Below are 19357 nucleotides of genomic sequence, written 5' to 3' on the forward strand. Positions count from 1 at the left end.
GTATTATTCACTAGAATTTTCTCTCCAGTCTTTTTACTTTAATTCTGGTAACAAAATTATTATGTAATAATTTTTTAAATTATAATAAGATTTTTAAATTGCTGCCTCTGCTTAAGTGTGAACCAGAATTATCTGATTGTCAGATAAAAATCTACTTATGTATTCAACATGAAATAACATTAGTCCATATTCTCAGTCCTATGTAGAATTTAGGACTTGGTAAAGTAATTGGAAACATACAGTTACCTTTTAAGGATTGTTTTCCCCTTGACTGTCAAGGCCTTTGGGTTTCAAAAGGAGAAAGAAAAATAAGACACTCCACCATTATAGATAAGAACTAGCCCTCACTTCTTACTCTGTTTTAGTGGCTGAACTTTTCTAGAACATGACATTTAACTTTTGTTCTAAGATGGACTGGAAAGAATCCCTCTCCCACCAACTATTTTTTCCATAGGCTTTCCAGAAACCCTGCTCCCGTGACCTGTTCAACCTCATGTTAGGCTGGATTTTCTAGAATTTCCATGTGTCTACATTTCACATCCCACTATGCCAACTAAAAATGTTTTCCAAAATTTTTTAGATGACTCATTACTTTACATTTCTAATCCAGTGGTGAAAAACATGGGGAAAGCTGAACAGTGTCTTTCAATAGAACAGTTACTGTCCAGCAAAAAACGTTAGGTAAGAATCAGTCTCTTATTAGAATTAAAGAGCTATGCTCGCTATCCTTTTCCCTGGAGCACTGCTCCTAATCTAGTGAATGTTCACAGCGTTTTGTTTATCTATGCCATGACTAGCGTCATATCCATTAAGTAGTCAGATGTTGAATATTTTATTCTTTGGAGACATTGAGATCAGAAATCTTAAAATATATTGTTTTGGCGAATGATTAGGGAAATAATTCTTTCATTTCTGATTTTTTTTTCTAAGTCCTTTACTTCATTTTGCTTGGACTATAGGATATTTTCTGTGGGCCCAGTTTTATTTTTTTCTGATAATTCATTCTTGAACATTAAAATGTTTACTGAGGCTCCATGCTGGAAAAGAGATCCAGCATCTCATCAGGAGTGGCCTCAGTGTACTTACCAGTATTCGGGCAGATACCTTCCCTAGAGTAAAAGTTGGAAAGCAAGGCAAGTGTAGATCTAGCTGTATCTGGCCTTTAATGTTGCACCTAGCTTCTAGGAAACATCTGACAAAACAGATCAGGAGGGATACATGGAAGGAAACTGGCTGTAATAGTGCTTACCAGATGGGATGTGAAGGCAGTAGAATTTCCATTAGCTCCCTGTTTTGTTTATTCATAGCATTCACTGTAGTTTATTGTTACATATTTCTAGGGTATAGACTGGTAGCCACCTAAAGGCAAGGATTGCCACTTTTTTGTTTATCACTGAAAACAGAGCTAGTAGAGTTACTACTATGTAGGATGTATTTAAAAAATAAATGCTAGGGTGGCTCAGTCAGTTAAGCCTCTGACTGCAGCTCAGGTCATGATCTCGTGGTTCATGAGTTTGAGCCCCACATCAGGCTCTGTGCTGACAGCTCAGAGCCTGGAGCCTACTTCAGATTCTGTGTCTCCCTCTCTCTCTGCCCCTGCCCCACTCAGGCTCTGTCTGTCCTCTCTCTCTCAAAAATGAAACACATTTAAATAAATAAATAAATAAATAAATAAATAAATAAGTGCTAGATACTGAATCAGTTCTGGGTTTAGATATTCACTATCGAAATCTGCCAGAAAATGTTAAGTTGGGGCCCAGAATACAAGAAATTTATCTCTTGAATAAACTGAGTGAACTCTTACATACGAGAACAAGGGAGAATATGTCAAGAGAGCCTTATTTACCCTGTTCATGGGATTCCATGGCTACACAGCAAAAGGAAGCTTTGGGCCAGAGCTTTTGCTTTGTAATTAAACTGTAAGATGCAGATCTAGAGGCTATTTATTTCTAGCATAGAAAATGAGACCATTTTTTTAATACAATTGAAGACATAAAATTAACACAAAATTATGGATAAGGAAAAAATTAAACCAGGGTGAGGATGTTATGCAAACTATATACTGTGGGGTTTGGGATATTTGGTCAAGGTGGGGCAGGCTGGCCATAAGAGAACAAGGTTCAAGAAAGAGACTTATTTTTTAAAAGTGGGGACTCACATTAGTTTTCCATGCTACATAGTAAGTTGCCACAAATTTCTTAGCTTAGAAACAATGTACATACTCAGTACCTCACAGTGTTCATGGGTGGTGGTTCTGGCACAGCACCGTGAGGTCCTCTTCTCAGAGTTTCACAGGGCTGCCATCTGTGTTGTATCTTCAAGGCCAGGCCACCTTCCTTTCTGGAGCTCAGGCTTTTCTTCCAAGCTCTTGTGTTTGTTGGAAAAATTCAGTTCCTTGCACTTGTAGGGCTGAGGTCCCTGTTTTCTTGTTCACTGCTGTTCTAGGACCATTTTCATTCCTGAGGCCTTCCTTAGGTCCTTGTCTTATATCCCTCCAACACTCCTCCCATAACATGGCAACTTACTTCTTCAAGGCCAGCAGGAGAATCTCTCTGATGTCAGGAGGGCCCCAGGAATTCTTTTATTTTTTATTTTATTATTGATTGATTGATTTAGAGAGAAGAGTAGGGGGGGGAGAGTGCAAGCAGGGGAGGGGCAGAGAGAGAGAGAAAGACAGAAAATCCCAAGGAGGCTCTGCACTGTCAGCACAGAGTCCAATGAGGGGCTGTGAGGTCATGACCTGAGCCAAAGTTGGATGCTGAACCAACTGAGCCACCCAGGTGTGCACTGTCCCCCCACCTCTCCCACCCCCCACCCCACCACCTTGGATTTTTTTAAAGGGCTTATCTGATTACATCAGGACCAGCCAGGATAAATTTGCTTTTGATTAATTCAAGGGCCTGTGATTAGGAAACATGATTTACAGAATGCCTTTAGCATATAACACATGCAAATAATATAATCATGGGAGTGATAGTCCATTATATTTGCAGGTCCCAACCACAGACAAGGGAAAGGTATTATGCGAGGCATGGGTCACTGGGTCATCTGAGTATTCTGCCCACCTCAGAGCTCCTTACTGAAGAAAGAATTCTCCAAAATATTTTGTTTCCTCTTACAGTTGCATAGAGGGCTCTTTTCTTTTCAGAGACTTATCCTCCAATGTTCTATTTAAATAAATAATAACTAGTGTCTAGTTTCAAATTTTATAGTATTAAATTCTACTTTGTAACCTTTAGTTAGAATAATTGACTAACATAAATCAATACAAATCTCAGTACCTATTCTCACTGAAGTCAACTTTTAAATTGAAATAGACTTTTTAAAAGATTGTTATGTCTTTTAAAGGAGGGATTATATATATATATTTTTATATATTTAATATTTTGGATATATCACAAAGCTCTTTTTAAAATCCAGGTTCTCAGCCTTTAAGATAATTCTCAGACACTTTATGGCAGCATTTACCACAAGGTAGTGCTAACAGTAATGCTATAAATTTAAATTTTGCCAAGTGCTATCATAATTTTTTTTTTAATTCTGCCCTCAAAATTACCTTTGCAAGGGTGACAAGCATCATCCCTAGAATTTTTCAATGAGGAAACAAAGTCATGTGCTAATTCGTGTCACCCAACTGGTAAGCAGTAGATCCAAAGCTAAAATCCAGAAATTAGGACTCTTCCCTGTGTTTTATTATTACTTATGGTTTTAATAGAAATGACATATATTTTTAAGTGTTTGGAGATGGTAAAGTAATAATATAGAAATAGGAATCATTGTTTTGATAAAAAAGGAAAAGTAACAATTTTAAGAGTAATCTTAATTTATTCATAAATTTTAAGCATAATCTGTTTCTAACAAGATCATCACAATGTGGTCTCACATGTCAAACTTGTGTACACTAAAGAAAGTTATTTATGCTTCTTGTCTCATCGGTAGCATTTCCAAATAAGAGAGGATGCTTTCACTGAGAGAAGTTAGTAATAGGGCCATCATTATTTGTCCAAAATTCTGAGGAATAAAAAACTCCAAACTGATGAAATATATGATTTGCTTATATCCTCTATTTCAGCATATGCTCTGTAGCATTTCTGGGCATATATCACTAATATTATGGAATATGGTTTAAAGATTGTAGATTTTAAATATTGGTAAATCAAAACATGATTTATATTTTAATAAATTACAAATTGTGGTTTGCTGTCTCCATAATTTCAGTGTTTCTTTAGTTAATGAATTTTTATATTGTTAGATTGAAGTTAAAATCTATGTATACCTGTCTTTTAGAGATCTGAATTTATTGGCTTGGTCTTTCCTCCATGAAGGATTTATTTATAGTGTTAGGATCTACCACCGTGGAAGGATTAGACAGAAATCTAATGGCATACAAATTTAACAAATGAGAGAAGCCACCAGTGCTGTTCGGGGGAAGAAAAGAACCTCCTCAAAGTTTAGTTTTCAGTGTTGCCTACAATTCCACATAGAATTGTAGCCATGAGTTATGTCATACCAAATTAAAATCTCAGAAAGTCTAATTTAGATGCATAGCATTAACTTCAGGATTGATAAATGCTCCGATGCACACTACCTAAGTAAATGCTGATAACATTACCTTACTAATAAAAGTGTATTTTAATTTATATAGTGATAAACTAATAGATTATAAATATAAACTGAAACTGATGTGTCTTCATAGCACCATCCATGCTACAAATAGCAAGACTTCAATTTTTGGAAACTTTCTTTTGGTCCTTACTATACAGAAGGCATTGTTTTTAAATTTTTTTTTATGTTTATTTATTTTTGAGAGAGAGAGAGAGGCAGAGAGACAACGTGCGAGTGGGGGAGGTGCAGAGAGAGAGGGAGACACAGAATCCGAAACAGGCTCCAGGCTCTGAGCCGTCAGCACAGACCCCGACGCGGGGCTCAAACCCACGGACTGCAAGATCATAACCTGAGCCGAAGTCAGAGGATCAACTGACTGAGCCACCCAGGTGCTCCAAGAAGGCATTGTTTTTAGATAGCCTGGGGAATACATAGGGGAAAAAGGCACAGTCCTCTCTCAAGGATTCACTAGGGTTCATGGTTGAAGAACAGGCACAGAGCAATGGGAGATAAGAGAATGGAGAAGCTACTTTGTTGAAGAAAAAAAAGGAAGAAAGAACAGAAGCCTTCATAAAGGAGGAACTACTAAACTCTTCTTTAAGCATGAGCAAGATTTCAGCAGAAGGAAACACCATGTGTAGAGTCATCAATGTAGAAATGGCATTGGTTTGGGGAATGGCAGGCAAGATTGACTTCAGATGATATGTAACTGAAACAAGTTGAAGCTAAATCTTAGCCTTATTGTAACCACAAACATCTGAGCTTTATTCTTTTGGGGTGAGAAGCTTCTGAAAGGTTTTCGAATAAAGGAATAGGAGGCCAGTGTTGTTTTAGAAAGTTGTATAAAAGATGATTTCAAAGGACGGAAGATTGCAGCAAGGGGAAGGGCTTTGCAGTAGTCTTAGTAGGATAGTGAGAGTCTTCATTAAGAAAGTGGCACAGGGAAAGAATATGAGAAGCATTACATAATTTGTAGAACCTGACAATTGATTGGACATAGAGAATTAATAAACAAGGAGGGAAATGGATTCAGGCTTGGGAGATAACCAGAAGATTTTCAGGCTTAGGGAAATTATAAGGTTGCTTTTAGATACTAATTATTAGGTACTTTTGAGACAATCCATGAATGAATATTCCCTGAAAATATATAGAACCACACCTTTAGATCCTAAGTTCAAATATAATCAGGGGTGCCTGGGTGGCTCAGTCGGTTAAGTGTCTGACTTTGGCTTAGGTCCTGATCTCACAGTTCGTGAGTTCAAGCCGCATGTCAGGCAGGCTCTGTGCTGACAACTCAGAGCCTGGAGCCTGCTTCAGACTCTGTGTCTCCATCTCTGTCTGCCCCTTCTCCACTTGCACTCTGTCTCTCTCTCAAAAAATAAACATTAAAAATATTTTTTAAATAAGTTCAAATATAATCAAAGAAATATTTTTTCACTGAAACATACTTATTTCACCAAAACATAATATCAAATATATCAAGCCCTAATTTTTAATCTAGTATCTGAAATATTCATATTTAATACTATACACATATACACACAAACACATATGCAATTGTTCATATAGTTTGTAAAAGTCATGTTTATATGTAGTGTTAATGCTTAAATAACTTATTTTGTCCCATATTTATATTACTGTACACGTTGACTACATCTTTTGCTGTTTCTCATTAGAGTTTTTCAGAAGGAAAGATTTTTGCCCCCTGAGAGATTTCAGTACCATTTTATCTAATTGTTCCTTATGTTAAACTACCATATTATAAGCTTCTTTGGAATCATAAAATAGTAATGCAGTTACCTCTTAAGGAGCTGTGAGTTGTTAGGCCATTATAGCTTGGTGGCATTCTGCTGACTGCAGATTGGTGAACAAGAAGGGCTGACATTAAGACCATTTCTTCTACACTATTTCATAAAAACATTACCGGTAGGTATGTCTCTTAGTAAAATGTTGATGTTATTAAAAATTGAAATGTAAGGAGTTTAGTGCAATTCTATGCTAATATTACAAAGAGGACTTGTCAACAGTCAGATGCATAAGACTAAGCGAATTTGCACACTATTTATTTGAGCTAAATCTCTAATAAGCCTCTTCTGCTAATTGGACTTAACATTTATGTTACTAAATGAGAAACGTTTTGGCTGCCATATAGGATAGTAAGACCTACCCAATGGAATAAACAACTAACATCTGTTATCCTGTCCTGCTCCAGCTTGGCTTTTACCAGTTAAGTACATCAGCCCTGAAGTCAAGGTTATCAAATATGTGAATCTCTGGCTCAGCCATGTCTATGTGAGGTCAAAGAAATATCACATCATGAGTAAAGACCAGCCAACCAAAAGATACTAGATACAGCTGGTCCATTTTGTTTTAACCTTTACATACCCTACGACCAGAAGCAAAAACTAGTCAAGGTTATAATCTTTGTAAAGTTTTAACGATAACTATTTTTAGAATTAACTTCACTCTTTAGCATTAGAATTTTATGCTGATAATTGTTAGGTTAAAGGTAATTATTTTTATAATACATTTATATTTATTTTCTTTTTAAAAAAGAAGCTAAATTTGGATTTGGCTGACCTTCGGAAGGAAAAAGAAGACTTACTGAAGAAATTGGAGTCCTCATCTGAAATCACAAGTTTGGCAGAAGAAGTTTCCCGAGTAATAGTTCCACGGATACAAGTTACATCACTTGGTCCTTCAAGGAGCATGGATTTGGAGATGAAGCAATTGCAGTGTAAACTAAAGGTGATTGTAAATTTGTTAAACATGAAAATATATATTAGGTTTTTGAAAAATGTTTATTTATTTTGAGAGAGAGGGAGAGCACAAGCAGGGGAGGGGAAGCGAGGGGGAATCCCAAGCAGCCTCCACGCTGTCAGCATGTAGCCAGACGCAGGGCTCAAACCCACAACCCGTGAGATCATGACCTGAGCCGAAATCAAGAGTCAGATGCTTAACCGACTAAGTCACCCAGGTGCCCCTTAAGTTAGTGAATCCTTAAAGACAGGTTTATATTGATGCTAATTTTTAAAATTCTACTAAGGGTAAATTATGGCATAAATAATCCAAAAATTATTGGTTCTATATTTGATCTGTTTTAGCCTAGTAGATTCTTATATGGTAACTCATAACACTACTCTCTGAAAAATGACAAGACACCATGAAATCCTAGGATGGTGATAGAAACTGGCCATTGTCATTTCTCTTCTACTGCTGAACTCCCTCTCTGCCCTCCATTCCTCCCTGCACTGAACAGAATCCTTTCTGTATCTACATAAGTTGAATTGCTTCCCTCTACACAACTGCTACTATTTTAATTTGGTTGTTGTTGGTTGGAAATGTGGAAGGAGGAGGGAAGTGGAGGGAGGGAGAAGCCCTGAGCAAAGGTGGGTTAGTATAATAGACTTCAGTGAGTTACGCCTGAGAGTAAGAATGACAATCAGTGTTCTTTTCGTTTATAAAGAATTCTATCTAAGTCCAATTGAAACTGTCAACAACTTAAAAATAAGGCTGACCTTAGTTTAAATAGAATTACCTTGTAAGAAACAGGATTCGTGACTTCTAATTGCAAAGTTTATTTTCATACTGTTTAAAACAAGCTCATTTATTCCTCATGTATTTAATTATTTTGTTCAGTGGGGATTGCTAGCTGGTAGCTAAAAAGACAGTGTGTTTGGGACCATCACTGTAGTGAGAGTCACTAGAAAGGAAGTTCTGGTTGGACATGCACAGAATACATTAGGAACAGAGTACCTGTGACTGTTAAGAGAGTATTAGAATATTGAATTATCAAACAGACTCAGTTGTTTTTAATTCAAAAGATGATACGTACATTCTCCAATAATATCTTTAAATGAAGGATTGCTAAGTAGAAAATAGTATAAAGCTTAAAGTAAATGATTGTATCATTACTTGAAAATATTTTGCTTTCTTAATAAGAATGAGATATACACAGTGGCATTAATTTAGATAATTCTTGAATACCATCATCTTCAGACAGTTCTTGTGTGCATAACTTGCCTCAACTACTACATTTTATAAGTTTAAAATACCTTGTGTAATAGAAACATGAGAAAAAATAGTTGCGTAAGTTTTGGTATATGTGTATGTATCTTCTTAAAATGCATTTCTGTCTGTGAAAAAGTGGAATAAAATGTACAAATTGAACATTTCAGTGTTAGGTTACTATACAGTGTTAGGTTACTATACTATCATAGAGGCTTTAATTCATGGTTCTATGATTCTTCTTACATTTAAGTCTTCATGCTCCTAATAAAAGTTTAGTTTTCAATAAGATAAAATAGAATGTTGGATCCAATAATACCTAATCTGACCTCTAAATTTTTTTAAGTTATTAATAGCTTTAAGTCGACTTATATTTTACTTATGTGATTTTACGTACTGCTAATGTCCTAACTTAATTTTTGGAAATAATAGACCCATATCAATATCTATAAGTTATTTACCTTATGGTTTCCCATGGTGTCAGTTTTTACCTGTATATTAATCTCTCTTTCACTTTGGAGGAATGTGTGAATCACAAAGGTAGGACTATGAGGATGCCTGGAGCATTTAGACCACACTTGATGTATACTTGAAGTGTCCATGAGTAGCCTGCAGTCCTGGAACACTGGCCCGTGACAAAAGGATAAATCTCTACTTTTGTCTTGTTTCATGTTTTAATATGGAAATACCTTAGAAGACCAGTACCTTAACGTACATAATACTTTGTGCTACTACAAATTTCTGTTTTGATATTCTATTAGTTTGCTAGGTCTGCCATAACAAAATACCAGAGACTGGGTGACTTAAATAATAAAATATTTTTTTCTCATAGTTTTGGAGTCCACAATTCCAAGATCAAGGTATCGATTAGGTTTGGTTTCTTCTGAGTCTTTAGAATTTATTACCTTGTAGATGGCCACCTTCGCTGTGTCTTCACATGGTAATCCCTCATTCTGTGTGATTCTGTGTTTAATCTTCTCTTCTTGGAAGGATACCAGTCATATTGGATGAAGGCCCACTGATATGGCCTCATTTTACTATACTTACCTCTTTAAAGGCCTTATCCTAACACAGTGACATTTTGATGTTCTGGGGTTAAAACGGCAACATATACATTTTGAGGGGACACAATTCAACCTATGACAGATATCAAATCGTTAGCACAATAGTTTTCCAAGAAATGACTTCTTTTCTAGTTGATGTTTTTATGCTAAATTTTTAGAAAAACTGGTTAGATTTGTATATATTGAAGGCTTATATACATCTTTTTTATTTTATCCAAGTAACTTTAGCCTTTTCTGTATAAACTCTTAGGTGTACTTCTCAGATATACGTGATACATTCAGTATCATTTGAGTGCTCATGTGTATTTTCTGTATCTTCATTTTTACCCATATTAGATATGTTTCTTCATGGTACCCAACTTTATATAGATAGATGATCAAATATTTAGAGACATACAAATTCCTTCCAGTGAATGTTATATATATGCATATACATATACAATATACCAATATACATACATGTATGTACATATATATACCATTATTTTGTATTAGTTTATTTGTAGTTATATACACACTTTGAATTGAATAGTACTCTAATTTATATTTGTGATTCTTTGACTTCTTGATTGTTGAAAGCATCCCTTTTGATATATACCGTGTTCTTTTCCAGTTTCCCAGTAAGTTCGTAATGAAGCATAGTAGTTTTTAAACTACTGTTCCTTTATATGTAACCTGTTGCCAGGCTGGTTCTAAGTCCTTTACAAATAGTAATTCATTAATCCTCATTTCTACCCTGTGAAATAAGGTCTGTTATTCTATTTTACTTTTGAGAAAGCAGAGACACAAAAGGTAAGTTAATTGTCCAAGGTCACTAAGCTACTAAGTGATAGAGCTGAGATTAGAACTCAGTCCATCTGACTTCAGAGTCAATGCTTTCATTCATTACACTCTGAAATTAAAAAAAAAAAAAAATGTTTAACAAACTTAGATAGGAAAGCTCTAACCATGATGGATTCTTACCATTGTGACATTTTTGACATACATGTTTTACTCCAGATTTGAGGTCATGCTGCAGATATAGTAGAAATGGAAAATGCTAGAGGCCCTGGGTTTTGATCACTCTTTGTGCATTAACTTCTTATGGGACTCTACTGAGGAAATAACTTCTCCAGAGGTTGAAAGCAGGCATACCTTTCTACCCACTCCATAGGATTTTTAAGGATCAAATGAAGTGGTTCTGAGATTTAGAGATTCTAGAAAAAGTATATATCAAGCTGGTGTTGTTTTATTTACTGTAATTCAGTAATCCTTCAACTATCCATAAGCCAGAGTTATAGCATTTTCAGTCACCTAAAATAACAGCCTTAAGTCTAAAAACAACTACCTTAAAATCCACTTAATTTATTCCACTGAAGATATTGTCAGGCTTCATTTACTGCCCGTTGTCTTTTATTTTAAGTACCACTCTAGTAAGTCTATTTGTTTAACTTCTGAGCCGAAAATATCTCAAAAGTAGCGAATGAGAAGTAGGCATATTAAGGGCAGGATGATTGTTTTCAGTCAGGAATATGGGAAGAGCAAGAAATGTCGACCAACAGACCAATAGAGCAACAGAGAAAAAGAAAATATTAAAATGTTAAGGTAAAAACACAAAATTAGAAAAACAGCACTCTGGGACCATTTAGAGTAGGGGTAAGTTGCCATTTATATCATAATAGTTCCAAAAGACATGACTATATAATGATATAGTGATACTATAATAGAGCAATATAATATATATAATTAATACAGTGATTATAATATATAGCTATATAGAAGTATCTCTATTAGCTTAATGTAATTATAGATGTTCATATTTCTAAGTGAGTGAACAATCATTCCAGAGAGAATTTAAGATTAATAATTAAAGCAAAAGCTTCAATTATCTGCTAAATTCACTAGTGTGGAATATCTTATTCTGGCAATGCACATCATATATGCTGGAAATTTAGATTGCATTAACACAAACATTTAATCAAAATTTTTAAAATTCAGTCTACTTGCCATGTTAAGGTTTTTAAGCCTAAGTTTTTAAGAAATTTATATATTTAATGTAAAAGCTAAAATTATTTCAAAAATTTTATTCACATATTCTATACCAATAAGATATTTAAAGTCTGTCTAATGAATTTGACTTGTATTTAAATGGTGTGAGCAATGGTTTCATGATTAATGGTTTCATCTTTACAGATTTACAATTTTTTTTAGCAGGAGTCAGTCAAACCTGGGAATAGCTAACAGAAACAATTGATTGTAGTTACAAAGAAAGATTAGCAAAATAACTATTCCAAATATATTCAAAGCTATCATATTTTATTCTATTTATATCAAGTTAATACTTCTAAATTTTAACAAGTAACTTAATGTATGTTATTACTGTCTTGTAGGTGGAGAAACTATAATATCAGACACACTAGGCAATGTGTCAGATTACTTATTTACTTAGCACTTGAGTCAAAATTGAAAGTTAGGGTTCCTGATACACTAGTACCTCTGGCTCTTGGGCTGTGCGTTAACAAATACCACAAAGCTGTTCTGCTTTGAAAAACTCATGTTTATGCGTGAATATTTTAATAATAAATAGTATGATCAATAAATTCAAGTAAGGAAGTATTTAGTATCCCTAAGATTCCTTATCAGTTATCTATTACTGTCTAACAAACTATCTTAAAATGTAGCAGCTCAAAACAATGGCAGTTTATTAATTCTTATGATCCAGTGGGTTGACTGGGCAGTTCTTTTACTTCTCTCTTTTGAGTTCTCTGGTATGCCTGCATTCTTTTAATTTAAGGATTAACCTGGACTGCAAGTTCCAAGATAGCCTCACTCACAGCCTGGGAGTTGGTCTGCAGGCTGTCTGCTGGGATACCCCAGTACTCCTCCATGGCCTTTCCTCTGTCTTCCCTGCAAGGTGATCCCAGGCAGCATTCCAAGAGCCAAAGGTTTAGCTGCAAGGGTTTAGGCCCAGCAGCTGGTACTTGCATAATGTCATTTCTGCCATATTTGCCTTGGTCAAAGCAAATCACAGGCCAGACCAGACCAGGCTCAAAGGTTTAGAAGATGGATCCCTCTTGATGGGAGGAGCAGCAAAGTATCTGTGACCACATTTAGTCTGTTATAACAGGTTCTTAGTAAATCAAGCTTTCATTTCACGTGATCTTGTTAGCCTATCAAAATACTAAATTAATCACATGCACATTTACATTTTACAGAGATAGTCCTTATTCCTCAGAAAGTACTTTGGGTGTGTACTTTTTGTAATTGTTATGATGGCATTCTTTTGTGGTTTTGGTGTGTTATATGAAAATTTAGTATACCATAGTACTTCTGTTAAAACATATAAAATAAACCATTTAAAAATATTAAAATATACAAGTATATTAAAATGCCCTTCTGGGGCGCCTGGGTGGCTCAGTCGGTTAGGCGTCCGACTTCGGCTCGGGTCACGGTCTCGCGGTCCGTGAGTTCGAGCCCCGCGTCGGGCTCTGGGCTGATGGCTCAGAGCCTGGAGCCTGCTTCTGATTCTGTGTCTCCCTCTCTCTCTGCCCCTCCCCCGTTCATGCTCTGTCTCTCTCTGTCTCAAAAATAAATAAAACGTTAAAAAAAATTTTTTTTTTTAAATAAAAAAATGAAATGCCCTTCTTAATTATAATCATATTTATTTCAATATTATTACTCTTCATGAGAATGGCATTTATTTTGATGCTGCATTTGACCAAAAATTGAAAAGTTTATTTGATTTTATATGTGTTTTTAATCTAGAATGCAACTAATGAGCTCACTAAACAGTCCTCAAATGTGAAGTCTCTGAAATTTGAACTCCTAGCAAAAGAAGAACACATAAAGGAAATGCATGAAAAGTATGTTCTTGATATTTTTTTCCATTGTATTTGGTGCCACCTAGTGGTAGTTAACTCTATTAAACATTGCACGCAAGAAACAAAACCCCATGTTAAAAATTAGCTTTTCCTTCCTTCATGTTTAAGCCTCAATAAGATGAAAGTTCAAGGAATATTATCTATAAGCATAGTTGATGACAAGCTATGTAATATTTTTTAATTAGAGTAAGAATATTTAAAGTTATATTTTCCTTCTTAGAAGTAAACATTTAATTTTGAATGTATATAAATTAACGACCTAAAGACTACGAACAAAACACTTCTGAATGTGGTAATTCTTTGACCAAAATTATATATGTAGGTTGATCTCAAATTGGATTAATGCCTAAGCTTATAAAGCTAAGGTGGAAGAAAAGGAAAGTTTTTGTTGGTCTCTAAAATAAATGGAAGATTACAAAAGTTTGTATTGTATGTGTTGTTGTTGTTTTTTAACAAAAAGGGGTTTAAAATGTCCTATCTCACTGAATCAAAATGATTTTCTCTGTATATTTAATAGATGTATGAGAGCTTAGGGGGTGATAACATGTTTAGGTGGAATGCCAGTCTGTCCCTGATAATTTGAGAATATATACATATGTATTAGCAAAATAACGCAGATACATATATACTACATTTTAAGTGAAGATCACTTAGAAGTGATATTAACAGATGAAACTACTGACAAAAATATTGGTTAATTTTGTAGACAAAGTATCTTCAAGTTTATTTATTAGCATAAGAGGCAGTCTTATTTACTATCTAATAGTGAGGGCCCTAGAGAAATAGTCTTTGAATCCTAGTTCCTCTACCTGCCAGCTCTGTATCTCAGTTTAATAGTATTAGCTTGTAAAATTCTTGTGAAGATTAAGAGAGAGCGTGTAAAGTACTTGTAACAGAGACTGGCACCTAATGAGCACTCAGTAAATGTTACCTGTTACGATTTAGTAGGCACAGTAATAGTTGTTACTGCAGCTACCATTTCATATCTGTCATCAACTTAAGCTAAACTGATATGTCAGTTCAATCGTACATGATATTAAATTAGAAGATACCATGCCTAATTTTAGTGTTTTTGTATCATAAGATTTTACATTTGTTTGTTTATTGAAATACAGAATTATTTTCTATCAGTGCTATGCTTTTTAATGATCTCTGAATATCAGTTTGATTTTTCTGAGCAATGCAATAATATAATTTAAATATAATTATTTTATTTTATTTTTTTATCTTTTATTTTGAGAGAGAGTGCAAGCAGGGAAGGAGCAGAGAGAGAGAGGGAGAGAGAGAATCCCAGGCAGGCTCCCAGTGCAGAGCCCAACACCGGGCTGATCGTCACAAACATGAGATCACAACCCAAGCCAAAATAGTCAGATGCTCAACCAAGTGAGCCACCCAGGCACCCCTAAATATAATAATTTTAATTTTTCATAAATTTTGTCAGTCTTTCTCAGTTCTTCTACTTTTATGCCTTCATGCATATATATTATACTGTAATTACCAGTCACAACTGGATTTTAGATTTTATAAGTACACAGAGTATGAATAGATCAGTACTCCATCTCATGCAAATATCTTATTAATTTGCAATTAATATCAGTTAGCATTTAAAAATTAAGTATTTTCTAGCTCTCTTATAAAATATCTTTTTTCCCCTTCAAGGATATCTCGAATGGAGAGGGATATAACCATGAAAAGACATTTGATAGAGGACTTGAAATTTCGACAGAAAGTAAATTTGGAAAGTAATGAGAGTATTAATGAAATGTTAGAAAATCTTGAAAAAAAGGTATCAATTTTTATGTTCTCTGACACTAGAAAATACCACTTTTCTCTTACCTTCTTAACTTGAATATTCAGTCTTAATAAATTCCTAGAAAATATTCATAGAATACATGTCTGCTGTTACATAATTACATTGTTTGATCTGAAAGTACGTTGTTTTAAAATTCAAAACTCTAAAATGTCATACATAATATAGTCACACGTTCTCTTTGTATTTGTAAACATGCCATGAGAGGATAATCATGTCTAATTTTTAAAACTTTCAATGTTTCTGGGTATATAATTACATTTTATTCAACATTTTAAAGTTGAATTTATACAATTTATAAATTATTTATTTGCTTTATTTAATTTACTAACATTTATGATAGAATCAAGCATATATTTTTAAGTGAAAAAGGTAATAACCAATAACTACCAGAAGCTCTTTAAAAAGTGTACTTACCACAGTTTTTTAAAAGTGTACTTTTTCCTTTGATACACTTAATTCAGTATACTTAGGAAGAGAGCTTTATTTAACATAGTTGTATATCTGGCCCCAAAGTAGAAATCAGCAATTTGCTGACTAAGAGATATTTAAAAAAAAAAAAAAAAAAAAAGGTGCTATTTGCACAACTCCTAAAGCAGCTTGTGCTCTGGCATTCACTAAATGTTATCCACTCCAGAGAGAGCATCTCCCTTACTTTTCTTGTTGGAGATAAAAATGTAAGTATCTCTTAGCTCAAATGGATTTAAGAAAGAAAATTTTACATGAGCAAGACAAATGCATGTGGATTTTCTTTCTCTTTCTCTTCCCACACACCCACATAAATTATAATTACTTCCTATAGGTTTTTTCAGTGTTATCACTGAAATTTTGCTGATTTTTAAACTTTAATAATCATTTCAGATATAGTCTTAGAATCTGTGTATAAGTAATTATATCTTTAGTGGCATTAAATGAAAAAAGAAAAACTATTCTTTCAAATGTATAATAACTATGTTACATTATTATTCAATTTTATCCTAAAAAGTACATGTTATATTGGAGATAGAACTGAAAGTTATCCATGACTTACTTAAGAATTCAAGACAACCAATCCCCTGCTTAAGGAGGTTAAGGTTAGTAATTAAAGGAAACATAGTTAAAATTAGTATTGTATTCATACATTTTTTGTGCATTTTTCATTTTGCTATTGATTTAAGGATTTTAGTCTCATTCACAGTGAGTTCTCCAAATCTAATTTACTTGAATTTGATATCATTTATATTTTTTGCTCTTATTATTTAAATGTGATATCATTTATGAGAAAATAAATGAAATTAGGCTTATTCATGAATCATTTGGTTTCTGTTGAAACAAATAGAGTATATTCCTAGAATGGCTTTACCAATAATAGTTATCGTTATGCTTTTAATGTAGGTGAAGACACTAACTGAAGAGTGTTCCAACAGGAAGGTGTCAATTGATTCACTAAAACAGAGACTCAGTGTTGCTGTAAAGGAGAAGTCACAGTTTGAACAGATGTATCAAAAAACTAAAGAGGAATTAGAAAAAAAGGTATGCTTTTCAGACATGTTAGCTTAGAAATGGAATATAGCCATATCTTTTTCATTTTTAAAACTGTAATTTTTTTCTGCCCAAAATTACTATGAACAAAACTGCTCAAACCTCTACATGAAACACTAACCATTTGTTTAACATTAAAGGTAATGCTATATTAGAGAAACAGATTTTGTATCTTAATAATTTTTTTTTCATTTTTTTAATGTTTATTTTTGAGAGAGAGAGAAGGCACACACAAGCAAGGGAGGGGCAGAGAGAGAGGGAGAGAAAGGATCTGAAGAGGGCTCCATGCTGACAGCAGAGAGCCTGATGTGGGGCTCAACCTCACAAACCATGAGATCATGACCTGAGCCAAAGTTGCACGCTTAACTGACTGAGTCACCCAGGTACTCCTTGATAATGTCTTTTAAATGAACACTACTATTAAGAACTGGCAAAAGTGGATATAAATTTTTTAGATCCACCTAAACTTATAAACTAATTAAATATTTCCATTGACATATGAGATATTTTGGTCTAAAATAGCTTCCATGTCTTTAATGATTTATAATTTTTTAAAAACAAACTAATTTTGATGATAAATATATGAGAATATGTGCTCACCATATTTTATTGAAAATAAACAAAACAACCATCAATTTAACCCAAATAAAAACAAACACATACGTAAAAAGAATCATGAAGTCATTTCTTTATCTAACATGAATAACTAAATCTTCTAAATATGTTTATGAATTATTTTTTATTCTGTGATTACCGGTCTTTTGCAGGATGTCAAGCTTGGTCTCCTAGTATCAAAAATAAGTGAGACCGAATCTGCAATGGCAGAAATTGAAACAGCAGCATCCAAGCATCTTCAAGGATTAGCACTGAAAAGTGAGCAGGCCCTAGAAGGTGCACAAAAGAAGTTGCTCTTAGCCAATGAGAAAGTGGAGGAGTTCACCATCTTTGTGAAGGTTTGAATTATTTGCAGTTTACTAACTCGTGCTTTAGTTCATGCAGAGTGGCGGCCTACTTGAGATGATTTGGGATACTTTGTGATTTCTTTCTGCTTTCTGAAAACCATAAAACATCTTCTACCTTACTGTCCACATTGTTCAATTTTTGTCTATAACAGATCTGGTTTTATAGCTTGAGCTTAAAATTTTCTACCCTGTTTTTAATATTCTTTTCTTAATGTTAGTTCAGTTATGAAATTGCAGTAATCACATAATCAAGACAGATTCTAAGATGAAATAATTAAGTCATTTCCATTCTACTCTCCTTTTGAAAATCCAGCAGGAACAATCAGAAACTTGTCCCAGGTTTATTGAAGCTCAGAGACACCTCAACCCCAGTCCATAGCCTGTCATACATGGAATGGGTAAAGGAATGGTAAATGACTTAGCAGAAAAAAAGGAAGACAAACCTAAGTGCCCGCAAAGGCTGTACTCTCTAGAAATTATCTGACAGCTGAAGAATCCCCAGAAAGGCTCAGTAATTGGCTATAAGGAACCACTGAGGGTGATGGAGAAGGGAAGGATACAGGTGGTTTGTTTGAAAGTTTTTATAAGAAGCTTTTAGGCCTGTGGTCTGTAGTTTTGCCCCATACGTTTGGACAGAGCTCTTCCCTTAACTCTTCTGTGAGAGCTGAGGAAGAGCAGCTTTGGTTTCAGAGACACCAGGCACTGAGGACCAGGAATCTGGTGATTGCTCTGCTGCTTCAGTCCCACTATAAGTCATTTACACCTCTATGTGGTGCCTTTTCTTCTGCCTTGTATTGTAGCTAGGAAAGGAATCCATCGCCACTAGAGAGATTATGAGTCTTTTAAAGTCAAAGACAATGTTTTATCAATTTCCACCTTCACAACATCTGCCTGGTGCCTTGCAAAATAGTTGGCATGTGGTAAGTAATGATCACTACCTAATCAAGTTAAATTTCCATTAGAAATGTAAGATTTCTTTTAAAGTTTATCTTTATTTTGAGAGAGAAGGAAAGCAAGTGGAGGAGGGAAAGAGAGAGAGGGAGACAGAATCCCAAGCAAGTTCTGCACTGTCAGCATAGAGCCCAATGCGGGGCTCGAACTGACAAACCATGAGATCATGGCCTGAGTTGAAATCAAGAGCTGGACACCCAACTGATCGAGCTACCCAGGTGCCCCAGAAATGTGAGATTTTAATGATAGTTCTTTGGCCTTTAAAAATAATCACCAAAATAGTTTGATTACAGTGGGAAAGCGACTCTTTCTCTCTTTTCTCCTGTAACCACACTGTTCTTTTTTTTTTTTTTTTTAACAATTTTTGATGAGATTAAGTTCTCATGCCATTGTGTCCTTCAGAAGGCATGCATGATTAAAAACTGGCATGTCATATACTACAAAGCTGTAGTAATCAGTATGATACTGGCACATAAATAGAGACATATATCAATAGAATAGAGAGCCCAGAAATAAACCCATGATCATATGGCCAATTAATCTTCAACAAAGGAGGCAAGACTAGGCAGTGGGAAA

The 19357-nt window shown here is 34.5% G+C and overlaps 1 protein-coding gene across 4 annotated transcripts in view; it reads left to right on the forward strand.

The window, feature by feature from the left end:
* Positions 1-19357, forward strand: part of CNTLN (centlein) — a 323473-nt gene that overhangs the window by 258432 nt on the left and 45684 nt on the right. For all 4 annotated transcript variants that reach the window (XR_007455010.1, XM_049618615.1, XM_049618453.1 and 1 more), the window contains exons 19-23: positions 7162-7353; positions 13422-13519; positions 15197-15323; positions 16722-16859; positions 17636-17821. Coding sequence is in view for 3 of the 4 variants with exons in the window: in XM_049618615.1 (XP_049474572.1) it covers positions 7162-7353; positions 13422-13519; positions 15197-15323; positions 16722-16859; positions 17636-17821 (741 nt within the window). In the remaining variant the exon portion in view is untranslated. The remainder of the gene's footprint in view (positions 1-7161; positions 7354-13421; positions 13520-15196; positions 15324-16721; positions 16860-17635; positions 17822-19357) is intronic.

The sequence above is a fragment of the Panthera uncia genome, chromosome D4, assembly GCF_023721935.1.
Source record: "Panthera uncia isolate 11264 chromosome D4, Puncia_PCG_1.0, whole genome shotgun sequence".
NCBI lineage: Eukaryota > Metazoa > Chordata > Mammalia > Carnivora > Felidae > Panthera > Panthera uncia.